The 22,467-nt window shown below is 35.0% G+C and overlaps 1 protein-coding gene across 1 annotated transcript; it reads right to left on the bottom strand.

The window, feature by feature from the left end:
- Window positions 1-178: 178 nt before the first annotated feature.
- On the bottom strand, window positions 179-21,096 carry LOC114268154 (uncharacterized). The gene is made up of 10 exons (XM_082870658.1): window positions 20,608-21,096; window positions 4,487-4,681; window positions 4,092-4,373; window positions 3,719-3,753; window positions 3,546-3,635; window positions 3,031-3,169; window positions 2,550-2,950; window positions 2,206-2,359; window positions 1,518-2,125; window positions 179-1,420 (listed from the first exon to the last, which is right to left on the bottom strand). Exons 1-10 carry the CDS (start codon window positions 20,918-20,920, stop codon window positions 560-562), a joined length of 3,078 nt encoding a protein of 1,025 aa, XP_082726784.1. The 5' UTR covers window positions 20,921-21,096; the 3' UTR covers window positions 179-559.
- Between the last annotated feature and the right edge of the window lie 1,371 nt (window positions 21,097-22,467).

Genomic DNA, 22,467 nt, shown 5'->3' with positions numbered 1-22,467 from the left:
TGGCTAACTTCAGTGACTGCTGCATTTTCAGTGGCTAACTTCAGTGACTGCTGCATTTTCAGTGGCTAGCTTCAGCACCTGGAATGTCAATGGATTTAATGATGTTCTATATTACCTTAATTGTTTTGCTCCACATTAATATGTGCTAAGCATACACTAGCATTCAAATCTCAAAACAGATGAGAAATCCAACACATTTATTATATCTGATCTGACAAATAGTATGTGTTTATTCAGGAACAATTTTTCCTATACAAGGACTATGAACTCCAATCCAATTAAACTCTTGCACAATTAAAAAACACTACATGACAAGGTTGATCGGACAATTTGCTAATATATGGGAAGTGTTCCCAGAAGAACCAACTTAAAGATTAATAAACTCAGGTGAGAGAAATATAGAACAGAGACCCATGCCTTGAAATGTTAATCCTAGGTTCAGATAAATAAATAAAAAATTCTGATCTCCAATGCCATGTAATGGAGTGTTTGGACACCTTTTCCACTGCCTTGTCTACTGTTGATTCTGATTCTGTTATAAACCTGAATTAATCTGCTGCTACATGGGAGCAGAATTTTTGTCCGCCAATGGAGTTCTTGTGCTGGGCATGAACTCAACTGTCGTCGAAAGAGAGAGTGGTCCAGTCTTTGACAGCATATTTGGTGAAACCTGCTGGCGGGGAAAAAGGTACTCCTTAGAGAAGGATGATGAATACATGGGGGCTCTGTCATTTTCAGCGAAATTGTCACCAAGGTGGGAATGAGAGCAACCCCTCTTCCCTTCAAGCTCTATCACCACGCCCCTGTTGAGATCAATGACCTCCAAACATCTATTTGAACCATTAACATGATCTTCAAAACTAGGTATGTTTTCTTTTTCGTTGTCATGAAGTGAATGAGGGTCATTCTCAAGAGGGCGCCTGCTGGCCCTTTCATGCTCTTTCGTCATTGGCCTCTTGCTCTCTCCACCCATTTCATTTTTCAATATCCCTTCTGTTCTTTTCCTTTCTGCCTTCAAACTAGAATGCAGGCCTAGTTTTTTTGAATTATGTCCCCCATCAATAACTTTACTAGATCTTGAGCAATTTTTTCTGCACAATTGAGGAGATGCATCAGTCTGACCTTTTGAAGTTTTCCCCGGTAAATTTCTCGAGGTTGCAGACGTGCTGGACATTTTTGGGGAATTTTTATCTAGCTCTTGATTCTGTGCTGCATATCTGCGAATGGCATTCAAAGAAGGATTTATCACTCCATTTTGCACAGAACCAAGCTTTGTATCCCCATTCTCTAGTAAAATTCCAGTAGTCTGAAGTTTATCCGGCCTTTTTCTGTTTGTCACCCCACTGATATTAGGCAAAGCACTCTGCGCTCCAAAATGAAACTGGAAATCTCTACCTACCGTCGACAACATAGCTTTGTCCTGTTAAAGCAGATAAGCTTTACTTGATTGAAATACTGACTTCACAAGGTAATACTCATAACATAGAACTAAACAAATCAGAAGAAAATAAATCTACCTCATCAAAGAACCCAATCCTTGGTGATGGCATTCGGAGACCCGAAGGTTTGAAATTTCTGGTCGATTTTGCAAGATCATTAGCAGTTCCCCTAACTACTTCAAGACATAGATTTGGAAACCTTGTTTGATGACTTTCTTGACCATCGAAACATTCATCATGTGGGAAACTCTGAAAATTTAATGCTTGGGTGGCATCATTTCCTAAACAAGCTCCTCTGGAAGTACTGGTATGAAAACTGACCTCTAAACAGTTGGAGCTTTGGTGGGCAGTTGATGATGATTCTGAGGACCATCCATCAATGGAGCTAGCAGGTGATTCATAAGAAGAATGGTTTGACATGGACAATGAAGGGGTTGACAAACCAGGATTTTCCAACACAATTTTGTCTCCTAGTGAGCACCTGAGAGGAGTCTTGGAGGTTGAACCAGAGGCAGCAAGTCTACTTTTCCTGGAATCTGCTTTTATTCTCGAGTTTGAGGAAGATTTCAACGACGAAGCACTACTGGTAGTGGCAGAAACTGAAGAAGATGATTCAAGGGATGTTGTAGAGCTAGTGGAACATGAGTTTCCCAATCCAGATTTCTTGGATAATATAAAATCTTTCCCTGTAACAGTCAATGCATTTTGATGTAAATTCCATTAGAAGTGGAAGAAATGAACTTTTAAATTATATGAAGGTTCTTACCAGATCCAAGGGTTGCAACTTTATTTCCCATTTTGACATGGTCCGCACCTAAGGAAATCTTTTTTTTTTGTCCTGCTGACGCCATGTTCATCCTGCTTAATATCTTCGGTGACTTATGAGGAAACGAATTAGCTTCCCCATTCTTTTCAGCATCCTGTATTGATCAAATTAATTTGAGTTAGTTAATTCATATCCTAGAGTTAAGTTTCATTTCCTTACACAATCTTGTGTCTACATATCCAACAAGTTAGACTACCAAATGCTGGACAAAATTGTAACTTATAAGTAACAAATAATAATAATCATAACATAGAACTAAACAAATTGAAAGAAAATAAAACTACCTCATCAAAGAACCCAATCTTTGGTGATGGCATTCGGAGACTTGAAGGTTTGAAATTTCTGGTCGATTTTGCAGGATCATTAGAAGAATGGTTTGACATGGACAATGAAGGGGTGGACAAACCAGGATTTTCCAACACAATTTTGTCTCCTAGTAAGCACTTGAGAGGAGTCTTGGAGGTTGAACCAGAGGCAGCAAGGCTACTTTTCCTGGAATCTGCTTTTATTCTCGAGTTTGAGGAAGATTTCAACGACGAAGCACTACCAGATGGAGAACAAGAAGCTGATGAATCATCACTAGTAGTGACAAAAACTGAAGAAGATGATCCAAGGGATGTTGTAGAGCTAGTGGAACAACATGAGTTCCCCAATCCAGATTTCTTAGATACTATGAAATCTTTCCCTGTAACAGTCAATGCATTTTGATGTCAATTCCATTGGAATTAGAAGAAAGGAACTTTTAAATTATATGATTGTTCTTACCAGATCCAAGGGTTGCAACTTTATTTCCCATTTTGACATGGTCCACACCTAAGGAAATCTTTTTTCTTTGTCCTGCTGACGCCATGTTCATCCTGCCTAATATCTTGGGTGACTTAGATTTACCATTCTTTTCAGCATCCTATATTGATCAAATTAATTTGAGTTAGTTAATTCATATCCTAGAGTTACAATTCCATTTCCTTACACAATCTTGTGTCTACATATCCAACATGTTAGACTACCAAATGTTGGACAAACTTGCGACTTGTAAGTAATAAATAATAATGCAGCCTTTCAATTTGAGCAATCGAGATGAACACTTATGCATACTAAATACTAAAAGGAACTATATAATCTCATTGTCTTCGATTTATACATGCCTGGACAAACTTGTAACTTGTAAGTTATAAATAATAATGCAGCCTTTCAATTTGAGCAATTGAGATGATGAACACTTATGCATACTAAATACTAAAAGGAACTATATAATCTCATTTTCTTCGATTTATACATGCCTGGACGATTTGTGGACGGACAACCTCCTTAACTCTTTTTGATCCTTGCACATAGACACTTTGCCTTCTAGAAGTTGGTGTGGATTTCACCTGATATTTAGATACAAGAGAACTTAATTTCTCAATAAATGCTAGAACAATTACAATGAAAGACTACAATCAATAGCACATACCCTATTTTGAGAAATGTCATCAAGTTTCTTCAAGGCTGAAAAAAAGCAACCATAGATATTGAGCATAAATTTGTGATAAACAGATGCATAAAAAGGGAGACCATATAACATTTTTTACAAGACACTAAGGCTAGGTACCAACCTCCTAAACACAAGATATTATGCTTACTAAGCCTAAGAGTAAGAAAAGAATTTAGGACAAGTGAGGTTTCAATATTTCCTGCTGCAACAATAGCGGAAGGCCTGATTACCCATTAAATCTCTTTGGGATACCTTAAATGCAATCACATTGCAATTCACATACAAAATGAACAGGCAAAAATTTCTTCTTCCATTCACAATAAGATTTGTTCTGAATTTGCAATATACTTACAGTGGGTTTCCCCTTTGTGGGCTTCTCCAACTCCTGATTTGCAAACTGACTTGCAAATATTGGACATTATATTGGATTTCTCAATGGATCCTCTTATTTCTTCAAACAAATCAACCTCAGTGCTTTGGTTGCTGTCCAAAGAGAAGTCATCACTATCTAATGTAGATTCTCTGTGTGCATATCTCCACGTACACAGATCTTCTTGAGTTACGGGTAATAGGTCAGCTTCAACCTTCTCAAATCCTTTATTTATAATAAACAACTCTTCTGGACCTAGAAGTCCTGATCATGCATGAAGCATTAATGAGTTCGAATTTTAACTTGCTCTAACCATATGAAATGAGTTAACATTGGCAGAAGGCACCAAATATTTCAGATTTCTTGTAAAAGCATACCTGCACTGGTGAAAAAAGCAGTATCCCAATCTAAACTTTTGCGCAAGTTGCTTGCTCTTCCCAACTCAGTGGATTCATGAAATAAGACCTTTTGCTCCCTTTGCTCGAGTATTTCTACTGCATTTTCAGGTTCACGAGAATCTGTGGTCCCAAACAGCTTGAAACCTTCTTGCTCATCTATTTTCTCCAACACTACTGTGAAAATGAATTCAAGAATAAAATGTTTCAGGCTAAAATTGAAAATGGAAGAATGTATCTGTTCAAGTAACTGCAGAATTGTTCCTAATGTTGATGCAGAAACTAAGATCAGTTGGTGGTTTTTCATGCAGCCTAAGCAAATTAGAGTCCTTTAGATATTGATGTGTTAGTTATCAGGAATTAGGAGGTCCAAAGATGATGCAGAACTATGAAATATCTCACAAATAAAATGATATCAGAAATTCACACCTACCACAATGTAAAATATTAAGGTTCTTAAAATTTTTCCTCCCATCCCCGAAAGTAACTGAAGAATTAGAAATACAGGTCTATTCTAATGGATTGATTATTAGTCTTAACACTATGATAAACAATAAGACATGAAAATTAGAATTAGAATATAAACATACCTACATAGGGCAGAGAAATATCATTCACGTACTATATAACCTACAATTAGATTATTACAGAGTATATCTTCCAATATACTTGTGTTATCTCACATTAAGACATAAGTACTAAGTATTGTATTGGCGGAGATTAGGTGACTAGTTACAATTTATAAAGCATGGCTAGAGGGATACAAGATAGAGGTATGACACAATATAGATACATCAATACAAATTCTGAAAAAAGTAGGATATGGATTATGTTAAAGGATAAAACCATAAATAAAAATATATATAAATTAAAAAGTAATTGTCATAAATCTTTTAGGATAAACTAGTTTTCTTTAGTTATCTATAATTAGGAAACACTCTAATTTTGGCGAAGCTGAGTTAGACTTTAGATTTCTAAAAAAAGTTGAATAAAAATTGATTAATTTATTCAGATGGTGATAATTAATCAAATCATTTGAGAGTCACATAGTTATTTTATATACACAGTTACATAACCACCATGAAGTATGTAAGCTCTCTACTTCCAGTCCCATGCTCCGCATATAACTCCACTATCATCAAGAGTTTTTAATGCTTCCCTACGATGTATTCAAGCACATCAAGTATGTGTTAACTTTCTAGTCTACCAAATAGTCTTAATTTCAAACTACTAGAAGTCACAGCATGCAAAAAAATTCAAAGTGTAGTATTGGTAGAGATTAAGTGACTAGTTGAATCTATAAAGCATGGAATGGGATACAGGTATGACACAATATGGATAATACATGGGCAAATTACATATACCTCCCTCGAGGTTTGGCTAAATTACAGATACCCCACTGAGGTTTCCAAAATTACATCCCGCTCCCTGAGGTTTGTATTTTCATAACAATTTGCTCCCTGAGGTTTATATTTCATAACAAATTACCCCCTAATTTGTTATGCAAATATAGCATTCAGGGGGGAATTTGTAAATTCTCAAACCTCAGGGGGGTATTTGTAATTTAGCCAAACCTCAAGGGGGTATATGTAATTTGCCCAAAATAGATAAAAAGTAACTTTGTGAAGGCTGTTTTTCAAACTACTAGGAGTCATAGCAAGCACAAAGTGTGCATAAATCATTGAAAGACAATAACAATTCTAAATATAAAATTTATGGTATAAATGAAATGTTACCAGAAATGACGCCTTAAATTACTTCAAAAGATTAGCAACCCAGTAAATTTTTTTAAAAAAATGGATAAAAAGAAAAATAAAAAAGTAATCAACAAAATATTCACAGTCCCTGTTAAATTTTATGTTTAGAATATCATCAATTTTTGTGTTTTTTTTTTTCAGGGGATAATAATACCATCATCAAATTGAAGTTATTTAATCTCTTTGTAACACATTTGACACAGGAAATTAATAATAGTGAAAGAAATGAAAATTATAGGCAGATAGATCACTATATCTAGCTAAGCATATAGCGACAATGACTATGAAAAGCTTCATACACAACATCACACAAAAAAAAAAAAATCAAAATAAATTTTATATATATACAATTTATGGTAGATGCATATGTACGTAAAAATGACGAAAACTCTTTTAAGTGATGTCATTTAAATCAAGGTGGTGGTGATAGTATAAAATTATTGAGCAAATTCAAGGAGATAATTGAATGTTCTTCTTCTCTATAATATTGGTTTGGAGGAATTGGAAAGTCTATTCGTCTTTGATAGAGCAAATATGTATATTCCTCGTATGGTACTTCTGCATACATACCGACCGGGTACACAACACATACCCAAGCTTTTTCTTTTTAATTTTTGGCGTACCCAGACGTACCTAGTTAACACCCAAGCCGTATTGTACCTTAGTTGAAATAATATTTTCTTATACTGAAGAGATAAAACTCCTTTCACTAGACTTCTTTTTTATTTTTTATTTTATACTTAGCATGATTTTAAAATTAAACTATAGTTTGTAAGTTATTTAATATATTGACATTTAATTTTGATTTATACCTTTCCTTTTGACATTAAATGTTAATTGTAGGTTGAACCTTAACAAATTAAATCATTTAATTAATTTTTGCATTACTCTAAATTAAAAATAAATATTTTTTTACAAGCGTACCAAGCCTTACCCGTACCCTATTTTTTAAAAATTTTACCGTATTGATGTACCCTTATCGTACCAGTACTAGTATTCGTATTCGTACCTATACCCGTGCTTCATAGGCAACAATGACTATGAAAAGCTTCATACACAACGCCACACAAAAAAAGTCAAAATAACATTTATATATACATACAATTTATCATAGATGTATATGTACATAAAAATGAAGAAAAGTCTTCTAAGTTGTAAGATACAGACAACGCAACGGGTAAAAGAATTCAAACCATACATTGCGTAAAAGAATTCGAAATGAAGAGCCTCGTTGGTAAATCACGTGCTTGACAACCATGAACTATGAACACCCAGCAATGGAGTGATACTACAGTATGAGTATCACCGACACTAGTCACAGTGCAAAGGCTGGATCGTTCTCTGATGGGAGAGAGTTAGAGAGAGAGTATAGGGAAAAAAATGTTATGGGTAAAAAACCACATCACGTATCTAATGTTCTATGTATTAAAACATATAATCAGATATATAACCACATATATCCATCTATCCATATCTCCTAAGGATAGGATAGATGTAGATAGATAGAGGGTTATCCTAACAAATAGGATAATTAAGAAATCAAATTCAAATTACATGGGTAATTTGAATGGGCTATGGGTCATGCCACATGAGCGCCTAAATTCGGGTCCAATACCCGACCCAATTTCCAACATCTCGCATTCGCACATGAGTTGGCATGATACTGCCACATCTCTATCTCAATCTCCCAAATATTGAACAATCCCATACTAACCAATGAACCATGCGACCACTGAGAAACACTTGCATGTGAGAGCTCTATACTAGAAACTCAAAATGAGCCAGTATAGAGACATCAACCCAAAAAATAGAAATAGTGTCCCATATACCCCAGACCCATCTAATTACACCGGTCCAAAAACATCTCTAATCCCTCAAAAGAGCATGCTTGACCCTCTCAATTCTTGCAATATATTCACACTCAATCCGCCTCTCATACAAAGCGATGTGAGTTGCCGGCAGTGAATATTAGATGATCTTCCCCTTGCCCTTATGCCATTTAGTTTAGGATTGACCGCTTTCCCAGTGATGTCCCTTAAGGCCGAATCATACATGACCGCAAGCAACATACCAAAGTAACAGAACATCAACCCCTTACCTTGTGACATAGTTAAAGGTCACAAAAGGGTACACAAGTGAAAGTCATATCAATAATGACACGTAAGACTCACACAGTGAGGAAACAAGGATCCATTCTCTCACCTCATTACTCGGTCGTCAAGCACATGGAGTATAAATACATGCTACAGTGGAATAACTCTTCCAAAAGAGTGACGTCATACTCAATACACCGTACAAATCTTAGTCTAGTCTCTTTCTAGCGCCTAACCCGAATTCTCTATTTGCTCGCCTTCCAGGCGCCAAATGAGATCTTGCATCTGGCTAATCATAACAGGCACAACATGGAAAGTGGGTACTAACATCCATGTTTGGTCCTTCACACAATCTCATCTTGGTTGTAACCAAGGCGAGATATATAGTGGATAATTTAAGCCTCTCTTGGCTCCAAATAAAAATAAACCACTAATCTCATCCTTGCTCGCTCCCAAGCACAAAGGGTGATTGCTCGTGTGAATGAGCCAATCTTGCCTGCTGACATCATCATCTGCTAATCATTATGACACAAACCATAATAATGTCAACATCCCATCATCTCACAACAAATAAGTGACCGATTTTAAAAAAAACACGACCACAGTCTGCACAATTCTAGATTCCAAGCATAAACCTTATCAGCACCTCTTGCGATAAGCATATACAACAGAATCTACCATGTACGCCTCACATGAAATGGTTCAAGATCACTACCTCTCGCGCAATTACCTTTCTAAAGATATTTTGGTGACCAATCTACGTTCATTCAAAATGCGCCCAACCAGTGCATTGAATCTTACAAAGGGCAAATTTATACACTACCAGTAAAGCATTCTATCCACAGTCTAATGAGCAAGGTCAAGGTCTAAAACTACTCAGTTGACCATCTGAAGAGATAGCACTCATTATGCCGAATATGCCCACATAGCGTACTTCAGGCTCCCACAAAAAAACAATCAAGGAATATAAGTCATTTGTTTCTTCCAAAGACAATCCGAGGATTCACTCAATAGCTAAAGCTCTAGCTTTTACCGATAGGTAAGTCAATGGGTTTGCAATTTCGCATCTAGAATCATTCTAGGATATTCCTTATGTAAGTCATTAAAGACAAACCGAGAATTCTCCCAGAACAATCTCTAAGGATCTTACATTCGAGCATATAAATAACATCACCCATGTCCATCATGTCTAAAACAGAGGACTGCCAACCCTAGGTGACGACAACTGTATAAATTCCTGGCTCATAATGACTAAGTAAAGAAAAACTTCTTTTGGACCATTGATCATGCCTCAGTGGTCTTCATCGATCATCGTTGGCCTATCATGGCTCGATGAATCTAAGAATCACTATTTGGGTAATTGTTTTAGGCACCGTAAAAGATTTATTAGAACTAGCAATCCTTTTTGCGCTCCTAACTTTTCACCATAAAAGCAAAAGGTAAATCCCTACGGATCTCTCTATCCAATTCTCCAACGAGAAGTTGGGTCACAACGTCCACAAATCAAAATTCCGAACTCATGTCAATCATAGCCTAAGTCAAAGTAACCTTACTCCCCAGGAGAAAATCTTCTCATGGTCTACACCTTCCTTAATGGCGCGACCTTTCGATATCTAGCGAGCCTTATGCCTCAAAAAATGACTATCCAAATCGCGCATAACTTTAGAACAGTTTCGCATCATAGCGGAAAGTCAACCAAATTATAGAAATGGTTAATTCTCAAAGACTGTCTTAAACTGCGCAACATTGATCCACTTTTCTAAAAGTAGGGGACTAGAGAGCCTTTGGAATTATCCTAGGCTCTTTATCATCTTGTGGAGCAATCATGAATGTTTCCCTCTCAATCACCCAGTGATGACGTGAAAAATTTTCACATTCTCCACCACGCAACTAAGAATGTATTCTTCTCTAATGGAGCAATCCACTAGTAGGCACATCGCTCCCACAAAGCTGCATATCTATAAGCACATGACCAGGAGGGTTTACATGACTGCATATAATAATGCGCCACATGACCCTAAGTTTTTACAAGACAGCATACAATAATGCGCCCTAGATCTTTAGGTCTTAACTTCGCAACCTTAAGAGAAGTAAAAGATAAGCTGCTTGATGGTTACAGATCGCCCACAAATGGCTCTCTGCTAACCCATTACTTAAATGGAGTGTAAAATCTGATATGGAGGGCACTTAGTTAGGGATATAGGCAACAAACTAGTGCAATTCTCAATTGGGAAACATTTTGCGCCATCATCCACCAAACATAAACAATACTTAATTCCTTATCTCTACTACACCATTGTGTTGCTGAGTGCTAGAAATAATCAATTTTCTGAGCATCCATCTCTCTTTACAGAGTTTTCAAAAAAAACTCAAATAGATACTCGCCACCTTGGTCAAAACTAAAAGCACAAAAGCTCTTATCTAATTGATCTCAACCTCATGTGTGCAATGTCAAAAATCATCTCAAAACTTTTGACTTATCAGAGATCAAATAGCCTTGACTAAGATGTGTATCGTAATCAATAAATGTGTCAAGATTGAGGCTAGCTATCATACCCTTACACATATCTAGTCACAAATATCATAGTGGACTAAATGCGCCAATATAAATGCCCTTCTGCAGCTTTCCTACTTACTTGTGAGCAACCATTTGCGAACAAAGTTACACATTCACATGAGAGCAAGATGTCACAAGCGAGTGGGCCCGAGAGGGCCTACTCAAACCATCTATGTCATCTTCTCGTTAATGCGATTAAGTATAATAAGCCACCAGTTCATGACCAATGTCATAAACTAATTCTAATCATTCTAATGTGTGAATTTTCGAAGACAAATTTTAAAGGTTTTAGGCCCAACTAGGTAATGACTCACGACAAATTCATGTTCACTAGATCATAAAAGGATGTTATGGAGATATCAAATGCACTTAAGTTGCAAATTTAACTAGTAAGTGCTAATCCCCTGCAACTTCAAGTCAATTTTATTCTCCATACACTTTACTGCATCTAGTTGAAAGATGATGATACTCCTCTTGCCATCTCAGTTTCTCACTTCATAGTTACTTGCAATTAATCCTACTATCCACAAAAAGGAGAGAATAAGCTATCAATCTAGGACAACTCCCGAAGTAACTTAAGCGCGAATTAGGCTAAAGAGTCTAATTCAACACAATGCTCTCACGAGCCATGCGTCAAATTCTCATAACCTTGTCGGCCTTGACCTTTTCATTACTATGCTACAACGTTTGCTAAGTGGTAAACGTTATTCAAAAGCGTTAGCCTACCTAAGAAATCATACAAAGAAACACCTCATCATGTCTCACACTCAAGTGTGGAAACAGTAATTGTCCAGACCTAGACAAGTTTGCAATGATTAACTTCAAGTGATACTTTAATGCACACTATTATAGTGCGTGAAATTTTTGCTCCATCCACTCCCAACAGTTGGGTAGAGAGCAAAACACTGTTCATACCGGTTACTCGTCTTACACTCAATGATTAATTCATTTAAGCTCGCGTTTCTTGGATGACGTGACTTTTGAATGTTACTTTATCCAATGATGCAACATTATTACAAGTAAAATTACAAAGTCAATCCGCGCAGCTCAATAGTCAACATTCTATGAAGCACGGATACTTCAAAAAGGGAGACGTATCCGCATCGGATACTTATCGGGTACCGATACTCCTTGGATACTCGCGGATACGTATCGGATACTTCTTAAAAGTATCGGATACTTCTTAATTAATTTTGAAGTATTGGATACTTAATTTTGAAGTATCGGATACTCGAAGTTACATATTACTTATACTATTTTGTTTAGTTCTTTGATAACAGGAATATAGTAAGAGTTAAATTAATAGAATTTGTCAAATTGATGTATCCTTATTGTCTCTCTCACTTTTCTCTCGCTTTCTCACTCTCTCACGTTTCTTGTCTTTGCTCTCATTCTTTTTTTGGTGTTGGCATGTAAGGATGATATTTAATTTGCATTTGCTTTTGTTTTTAGTTTTGGATGTTTTATGAATGTTTGAAGACTTTTAGGTTAATAGGAATCTCTCTTTATTTATCAATTTACTTTAAGTTTTATTTTCATGCATATTACATTATTAAAATTATAAAAATATATTTTTTTTACGAACGTATTCCCGCCGTACCTGTATCATACTTTTTCAAATTTTGACATATCGCCATATTCGTATCTGTGCTTCCTAGGTTATCATTGATGACTTAAAAAAGTATATTTGCTGAAATTTTTATTTAATAATGGTTTTTTGGCTTTAGCTAAGGTCCTGTGATATTCACTGATGAAAGGGAACAAGTTGAAACTATTGATCTTGAAGACTCTTAGTTTTATAAGAATCTTTCTTCTTCATTAAATTGTCTTTTGTTCTAGGTTTTATTTTTATGCATACTACATTACTAAAAATTGTAAAAATAATCGTATCCCTGCCGTACCCGTATCCTAGTTTTTCAAATTTTTCCATACTGTCGTATCCGTATCGTATCGTATCCGTATCCCGTATCTGTATCCGTGCTTCCTAGAACATATATACAGATCTATTGAGGACTTACTAATTTCACAAATCCAAAACTCACCAATCAAAACTACGTAGCATGCCGCTGACCATAGCGCACACATCAGTTTTTATTGTGCCAAACAAAGCAACAAAACCACGGCGACTTTGAGTCATGTTTCCTTACTTTGGCTCAATTAAACTCTGACCTAAAGCCTCCAAGACTTTTTGCTCATCTAAAGAATAGGATTACATTGCTCACATTTGAACATCTCTACTAAGGCCAAGTTTGGGAAGACTAAAAAAGTGTACTTTTTGTCTTTTTGGACTAAAAAATTGAGGTTGAAAATATGGATGTTTGGGTTAACTTTTTGACTTTTTATTGAAAAATGTGTAATAAAAAATTGTAAAAATTGAATTGTAGGGAAAAATTTGAATTGAGAGTTGTGCAGCCGTAATTGTTGACTTTTGGTGAATAGTGTTAACTTTTTAACTTTTTGAGTAACTTTTTGGCTTTTTTGGAAGTACCCAAACTTGGCCTAAGTTTAGGTCAACCAAATTAACTTCCATAAGCTCAGTTAATTTAGAGAGAAATTCGCATTGAGATTAATTTGATTAGCATAATAAAATTTTGCTGCAAAAATCTAAATTAAATAGTGACAATATTACACAAGTCGCAAGATCGAAAATCCGCTATGCTCGTAATCATCTCTTGCGCCACAGGTGACAATTATCCAAAAATTTAATTTAATTCATGTGCAAAATATTAGTTTTCGAGAGTAAATCTACAAAGATTTCTCTCAACCGAACAACCACCTACTAACTATGGCATGTCTAAAGCATGATAAAATATTCTAATTCCATACAATAGCATCTTAATTTAGATTCACAATCAACTCACGCTATGTTACATTTAATAATGGAATTTAAATAAAAAACAATTAATCATGTTATTCTAATCACAACATATTAGAAACTCTCTAGGCAAAAAATAACAATATGCTATGTTTAATATTCAAATTATGCCATAACAGAAAGTATATCACTTTTGAAATTTTTCTAGAATTTTTTGGTATTTTCTGGAATTTCAAATATATAATAAATACACAAAATCATAAATAAATATTCCAGAATCTAGGAAAAAGAAAAAACCATGCCAGTAGATGGTCTACAGAAAAAATTTCAGCCCCAAAACTTAGTCATGCAACACCAGAAGCATTTTAAAGCAAAAATAATGAATTATTATTTCAGGGAAAATATTTTTATTTTCATAAAATTTTGAAAATTTTACAGTAGATTAAAAATTTAATTCCAAGTCTAACAGTACCAACCACACTTAAAACAAAGCTATAACGAATTACTTATGACCATTTAAAGTAATTCTGGATTTTAAAACCCAACAAACAGCGCCTTACACCCAACTGCCAAACAAGACAAGCCGGCGCTGAAAACAGCACGGCTCGGCTGGGCGTGCAACGCGCACGGACAACGTGGCTGACACGCGCGCGATGGCGCGTGGAAGCACGTGGGACGCGCTCCTAGCACGTGATAGCACGTGGCCACCGCTGACGGCGTCAGTTGGCGCGTGAGGGACACGCGTTGCCTTCCGGTGTGTTTTCTGATCCAATTTTGGTACTGCCGGACTCCATTTTCCAAAATAAAAATAATGGTGGCATCAAAAATGACATTTAACAAATACAAATAATGGAGTGTAACACACTCTCTCTCTAACGAGAGTGGAAGTGCAGAAACTCTACACTTCATCTTCTTCCTTAAGCCACCAAAAACACAAAACGAACCCAAATTAGGGTTTATTTTTTCTCATCAACCGTAAGTCGAAATCAGGCCCATAATATACCATTTCGAAGGTATCGAAACAAGGATTCCAAATATATAATTTTCATAACATAAAAACAAGCATTTAAAACCAGCATGCAGTAAAAGTTACGAAAAATTAAATACGAATCTCCATTTTTCTCAAAATCCGACCGTTGGATTTTCATGAAACATTGCAGATATATTCTACATGAAATATACTACAACATATGTAAATTTCAAGTTGATCAAAGAAAGTTCGAAAAAATATTAATTTTTCATGCATATATCACATGTATATATATAATTATATACATATTTTAATGCACAAAAAACAAGCACGAAAATACCCATTTATGGCTCTGATACCAATGTAAGATACAGATAACGCAGCAGGTAAAAGGATTCAAACCATACCTTATGTAAAAGAATCCGAAACAAAGAACCTTGTTGGTAAATCACATGCTTGACAACCATGAACTATGAACACCCAGCAATGGAGTGATACTACAGTATGAGTATCACCCACACTAGTCACGGTGCAAAGGCTGGATCGTTCTCTGATGAGAGAGAGTTAGAGAGAGCGTATAGGGAAAAAATGTTATGGATAAAAAACCACATCACGTATCTGACGTTCTATTTATTAAAATATATAATCAGATATATAACCATATATATCCATCTATCTATATCTCCTAAGGATAGGATAGATGTAGATAGAGGATTATCCTAACAAATAGGATAATCAGAAAATCAAATTCAAATTAGATGGGTAATTTCAATGGGCCATGGGTCATGCCACATGGGCGCCCAAATTCGGATCCAATACCCGGCCCAATTTCCAACATAAGTGACGTCATTTAAACCAAGGTGGTGGTGATAGTATAAAATTACTGAGCAAATCCAAAGAAATAATTGAATGTTCTTCTTCTCTATACTATCGGTTTGGAGGAATTGGAAAGTCTATTCCTCTTTGATAGAGCAAATATATATATATATATAATGCACACACAGATGATGTACTTTGCAACTCTGTTTTTTCCACTTCAACAAGAAACTGAATGACAATCGTTATTTAATCAAAGACCCAACCCACCTTGAGGCCTTTAAGCAAAAATGTTATCCTTCAAGTTGCAACACTAGTAGAAGCAAGAAAACACTTGATCTATAATAGCACTTGCACCACAGACATCCTCCAATTCATATAGGAAACCATTTGATTTGAAAGAGAAAGTTGGCAAGTGAAAAGCAGTTTCGGGAGAAGTTGTCCAGATGTGAATTTGTGGGAAGTTGATTTTAATGTTTCTAAGTGGAAAGGAGTTTGTGAGAATTTTGATTATTGCCCCATAACTTGATAGAAGGAAAATAATACACAACTTCAGTTCATGATCAACACCAAAATGAGCCCCTTTATATATTAATATTGATAATATATTCATATAAGATATATTGAGGGTTCATTATGTCCACTCAAACTTGGACCAAATTTGACATGCTTTATTCTCAATGTTTCCCAATTCTTCTTACCTGGAAACTACTCTTGTATTTATCCTAACAAATAAGTTCCATGATCTAGACGATGCGGAACGTGATATGTGGATTTTATTTATTTGTAATTTTTTTAATTTATGTTTATTTATTTTCTTTATTAATAATTTAATTAAAACCTTAGTATATTTAGTTACTTATTTTATTAGAGATTAGGCTTCCAAATAATGTCATGATTTCCTTCGTTATTTTTAATTAGGGTTTCCTACGTTGCCTATATATATGGCTCTATGTAATAGTTTCGGTTAGCTTTGAGATAATAGTATTGAGTAGTTAAAGGTTGTGGCCGTTTTTGTGAGATTAAGGTTTTGACCGTTGTATTCTTCTTCTCTTCTAGTTCTTCTCAAAACTTTTTGATCTTCTCTTTTAGATCAATTCTCCACATATTCTGATTTCAGGATCAATTGAATAGCCAATTTAGTACTTGATTGAAATAAAATAAAATAAATTTCAAAGTATAGATACGTTTAAGAAGTATCAAATAGGTTTATGCTAGTATCCAAAAAGTATTGATACTCGATACAAATACAACTCTCATCTAGAAGTATCTGCATTTCATAGGTTGTAATGAATGTCAAATCTGGAGGAGAGGGACTCTGAAATCCGAATCAAATTGGGTGGCAGAAGTTCCGGTGAACGTTGGAATCTTTCCCAAACCCTAGAATGTTTGGTTTTGAAGAACATATATATATATATAAACAAGTAGATACTAATATACTATCTAATCAAAGTTTGATTCTTTGATTTTGCTATTAATACCCACAAGCAACTTAACCCTTCAAGTACAATTTAAAGTCTTTCCCTTACATCACACAGTTAAATGACAAAACTCCAATAGAGATTTTTTCAAAAATAAATAATAATAATAATTAAACAATCCAATCGAGATGAAGAAAAGCAGTTCCTTTCATACAAGAACATGTCACAATTCACAAAATCAAGCTTCATCAAGATTTTCACAATTAACAAACATCAAAATAAATCCTCAAATCCTAAACTTCGTTTAGTTTCGGAATGAATTGGAAATTTGAAACTTGTATAACAATTGTATATAACCGAGATAAACAAACACAAACATAGGTATGGACGTAACTACATATAAGAAGGAAGACAAAGGAGAACCTAAAAGTCGAAAGTCTTGGAAGCCATCGCAAATAAGAAGCAATAAGAAAATAATTTTCTGAAGAAATATCGAAATATTTAAAAAAAAAAAACCAAACAAGACCATAATCTTTTTAAATATTTTTAGCATTTATTGTAAAAGCACATATTAACTAGACTCTTGTAATAAATAAATGATAAAGAGTGATGTTAGGGATCCCAAATAATCTACTAAATTTTCTGTCAAATCTCTCACATGTGTAAGTTTGTGTGGGCCGAAGTTTGGTAGATTATTTGGCGATCGTAACATTACAGGGGTGTGATGTGATTTTTTAGTTGGATAGGGGGGTGGGTATTGTTATTGGTTGGGGGTCATTTTTCATGTTTGTCGTGTGTTGTGTTAATGGTGGGTGTTTATGTGTAATGTGGATTTGTTTGGTGGTTGATTGATAAGGTTTTTTACACGGGTTGCCAATTTTTTTCGCATTCGGTGGTCTTGATGTGTCTATGTTGGTTTACTGATGCACGTTAGCACGTTTGGTCATCATGGTGGTTTTGTTTCAATTTGGGTTTCATTTTTTTTTTTTTTTTCAATCAAGAAGTTAACTGTAATGGTGTCTAATTCAAAAAAATTATACATCACCATAATGTGTAATGCATGGAATCTGTGATGGTCATGTGTTTGTTATGCGCAGGTATGGATGCTGGAATTTTTTTGTTGTGCACGTGCGACAAAACCAATGGTGCTATTCGTGTTGCATTATGCATCGACGCTCAAGAGAATGGTTGATGTTATTTGTGGGAAGTTTGATGGGTTGGTGCCGGGTCTGGTATACATGTTGTTCGACGTACCTGGTTACAATAAGTTCAAGGTGGATCGACGTTTGAATTCATCATTTCCATATAACGACTGTATACTAATGTGTAATACACACATGTTTGTATCATGTTGACAACGAGTTGAATAACATATTCTTTGTCATGTGCATTGCAGTGTACTTAGGTTGTGACTGTACAAGACTCGCTCACCAAACGTGCAAAACATTGTTCCATTCATGGACTCAATAATTGTTATCACTCTCCATAAACACACTTCCAATGTAAACGTGTATGCCTTAACGATTCCTTACATACGGAAACAATTAATACAACCACACAAGCTTATGGAAGACCCAACAATACATTTTCAAAGAAGTGTGACGGAACACATAATAACCAATATAACATTTCCCATCAAAGACCTAAACAACTATTGCAAATTTTCAAATCACATACAAACAACACCCACAACAACACATCAGCCACCCATTCTGACCCATACTGGTTTAAAAATAAGAACACATTAAAACGATTAAAAACGCTAGAAAACCTCGACAGAACAATATCCATACACACTGACAATATAACCACTACTACTTATTTTCATATCGTTCAACGACACAGTTGAGTACGGTGTTAACGCCGTGTTATATAAGCAGATCCAACACATCTACAGTTCCACAACACAGGACACTACACCTAGGTTGGCCAACATGTAATGCCAAACCACATAGACATTAGGATCACATAACCAGGACCACATTTTGGTTATATGGTTTAATGTGTATGTGGAATTCTCATATATCACCCATTAACATCACAATCCAATTGCAAAATGTGCCACAGGGATAATACCCCAACCTAAAAGTGAAAGAGAAACACAGAATGGTTGATCCTACCAAAAAAAAAAAAACACACATATCAACACAAGATTGAATACCAGACGACGTTGCCAAACAATCTAAACCCAACAAAATTCAAAAATCTAACAATGGTGGACCAAATACCCAACACATACCACAAAAAAGGCATACAACATCAGTATTAAACCCCAACGTTACAACCCCTAACTCTACGCTAGCAAACCATATCAATAGGCCTCCCATTCCCGACTCCTTTTCAAATAAACATCACTAACTTGGTCATGGCGTCGTCATCTCCGCAACACCCATTCAACAATACAAATTCAACATCTGCTGGCTCTAACACCCAATCCCTCGTTCACACAATGTAGGGTTTCTGTATCCTAATGTGCCTCAATCTCACGACTTCTGGAAGTTGCAAAGAAGAACATTGGAACCCAATGTCATATTAACTACGCAACAATTCAACATTGGGAATACAGAATCTTTCCTACCCTGATAGTGTGAGATTCGATTGCAAAGGAGGGAAAACACAAAAAATCTATAGTGAGCTTGGTGCAAATGTGTAATTTCAGCCTATTGCAAAATCCCACATTCACCCTTTGTTTTCCACACACACGTGTTCTGCCCCCATCCCTTAAAGTAATTTCACTTATAACAGGACTTTTGGGTCCATGAGAAAAACCTAGGGACTAATCAGTTCACAAAATCTAAATTTAGCATTTATTGGTACTTCACCCAAACAAAAATGACGAAATAATATAATAAGGTGAGATGACATGATTGTAAATGATCCAAATTAAAAATAAATAAATAGGATGAATCATCTTATTTTGAGCTCACATCAAAATATTGGACAATTCAATTATTTCCAAAATAAATAATTAGAAACATAAAAATTGAATATAAAATTAAACAGAACCCTTTTACATGAGATGAATCTCACTTTTTATTAATTTTTTTTGACATTGCAAAAAGAATGGGGGGTTTGAATTAAATGTTAAAAATAAAAAATATAAGATGGAACAAGCAGAGTAAACAATCATGAATTCTACAGAGCAACTCTGTCTCTTTTTTTTTTTTTTATGGGGTAAGGGCAATGATCATCAGTGAATGATGTAGGTAAGAGCCAGAGCAAGCAGCATGAGCACATATGCTATTCCTTGATCTACTGCTACCCCATCACTTGTAGGGGAAGGTGCAGGAGCAGGGGCAGGGACATGAGCATGAGCATTGATAGAAGGAACAACCAGAGCCAAAACAAGTGCCATAACACCCATCACAACAAAATTTACTCTCAACATCTCCATTTACAAAAAAATAAAAAATACTCAAAGCTTTCTTCTTCTTCTTGAATGAACCCTAAAAACCCTTTTTCTTTCCCTCTTCTATTTCCCTCAAATCATAGAATGAAATGACCATGCCCTCACTTTTTATTAATCCTACATCAATTCAGCCATATATTTTTGTGCAGGTAGAATAATTATTGTTTACAAAGGTCAGTGACAATCTTAACTAATAAAAAAATATGTATAATTATTAGGGTTTAAATTAGTAAAATGGTAAATAATGGTTTTAGGTTATACTAACCAGAAATACCGGCGGTGCAGTAAACAAGGACGAAGATCATGCCGCCGAAGGCCCATGCGATGCCGAGGATGCCGACACCGCCACACTGGTCAGGGTTCTTGATGGGGTCAATCTGGCTCTTGTAGCCGATGACGGTGAGGACGGTGATGTAGAGGAAGAGAAGTGTGGCTATGAACTCTGCAATGATAGCTCTGTAGAACGACCATTTTGTCGGCTCCACCACGTCCACTAGCGGAGCTGGAGGCGGGTCGTGGTAGTCCTTGGCTGAGAACTCCTGCTCTGTTACTACTGTTTTCTCAACTTCCTTTGCCATTCTAACAAAAGGCCCGCCGTGTGTAGAGAGAGAGAGAGAGAGAGAGAGAGAGAGATGTAGGATGTGGAAGGTGAGGAAGAGGGGGGCAGGTATTTATGGAGAGAGAGAGAATGCGGGGAGAGAGAATTTTGGACCCGGTTTGGAATGGTTTTCAAACCGTGATTCCACCGCTATATTTGGGTCGGATGTTTGTTTATAAATTCACGCTCAGTTTTGAAAGTTTTATGAAAGGTGAGAAAATTTAGCCTAACCAACCGTCCGGTCAGTTGATTAAAATAATATAAATATATATATATATATTTTTTATAATTGACATATATTAATTATTATATATTTAATAGTATTTTAATTATTAAATTCCATGAAAAATATATTTTAAACATTTAATAGAGATTTGGGGGTTATATGTGGGACTCAACATAATTTTGGCACGCATTTGGCAAAAAATTGAGTTTTCTGTTAGTTCAATAGACTGAGGCGCGTAGATTGCGACATGGAATGGAATTCAAGATTTAAATTAATGAAATTAAAACTTTGGAGTTTAATTTGAAAAATACACAAAATCTTGAGATTTTTTTTTATAATTTGTCTCAAATTTTTCTCTCTCTCTCTCTACAAATTTAGGATATAAACATAGTTTATGAAAGTGCTCCAATCAATAATTGAAAGCAAAAAACACAAAAACATTGAGGCTAGAATGAACTCTCTGCAAACTTTGAAGTTTGTTAGATATATGAATTCATAAATTAAGAAGTGATTGATAAACCAGTGAAAACTATAATTTAAAAAAAAAAGAAATCATGAATATAATTAATTGTTTATCAAAAAAATTGATAAGAGAAAAATTTAAGAACCACATCTTTCCACACAAGCAGTGAAAAAAAAATAATTAAAAACATTCATAACATATGTTGTTTTTATTTGTTTTTAGGAAATACAAAAAAAATTAATTTATTATATTTGACATTATCCTTCTTTAATTATCTCTTAAACCTGAACGCCACATTATTTCTTTATTTTTTTATATATATTTTCTTAATAAGTAAAAAAATCTTTCTTTTTTTTTTTGGTTTGTTTTTCTGTTTTTATTTTGGACATTTCTCAAAACAACACTTTATTATGACACATTATCTAGAGCCCCAATAGGCCAACTGTGTGACAGTCGTACCAGTCTCTTCTTGGTTACATTTTCATTATTTTGGGGGTTTTCATTAGTTATAGGTCTTGTTGAAATTTTGGATCACCTAATTATAATTTAGAATGAATAGTAGTAAATTGCTAAATTATAGCAATTGTGTTCCAATAATCACATGTCATTTTGGCAAATTTCAACAAATTTTCCTTTTAATTTTGTATGTGTTATTTGGATATAGGTTTTTTAGTATTTTTTTATTGTTTATTTATTTATTTTTTTTATCTTTTATGACCTTTTTCAAATTTTTTCTTAAAAAATTAAATATTTACATTCTATCTGACTAGACAAATATAAAAAATTAAAAATATTAATATATATATAAATATAATTTACCCCACCATTTGATACCACT

This window comes from Camellia sinensis, chromosome 5 (genome assembly GCF_055761805.1).
Source record: "Camellia sinensis isolate YWXY chromosome 5, ASM5576180v1, whole genome shotgun sequence".
NCBI classification, from domain to species: domain Eukaryota; kingdom Viridiplantae; phylum Streptophyta; class Magnoliopsida; order Ericales; family Theaceae; genus Camellia; species Camellia sinensis.
Note: the sequence above shows the minus strand (reverse complement) of the source record. Positions and strands in the feature narration are given on the sequence as shown.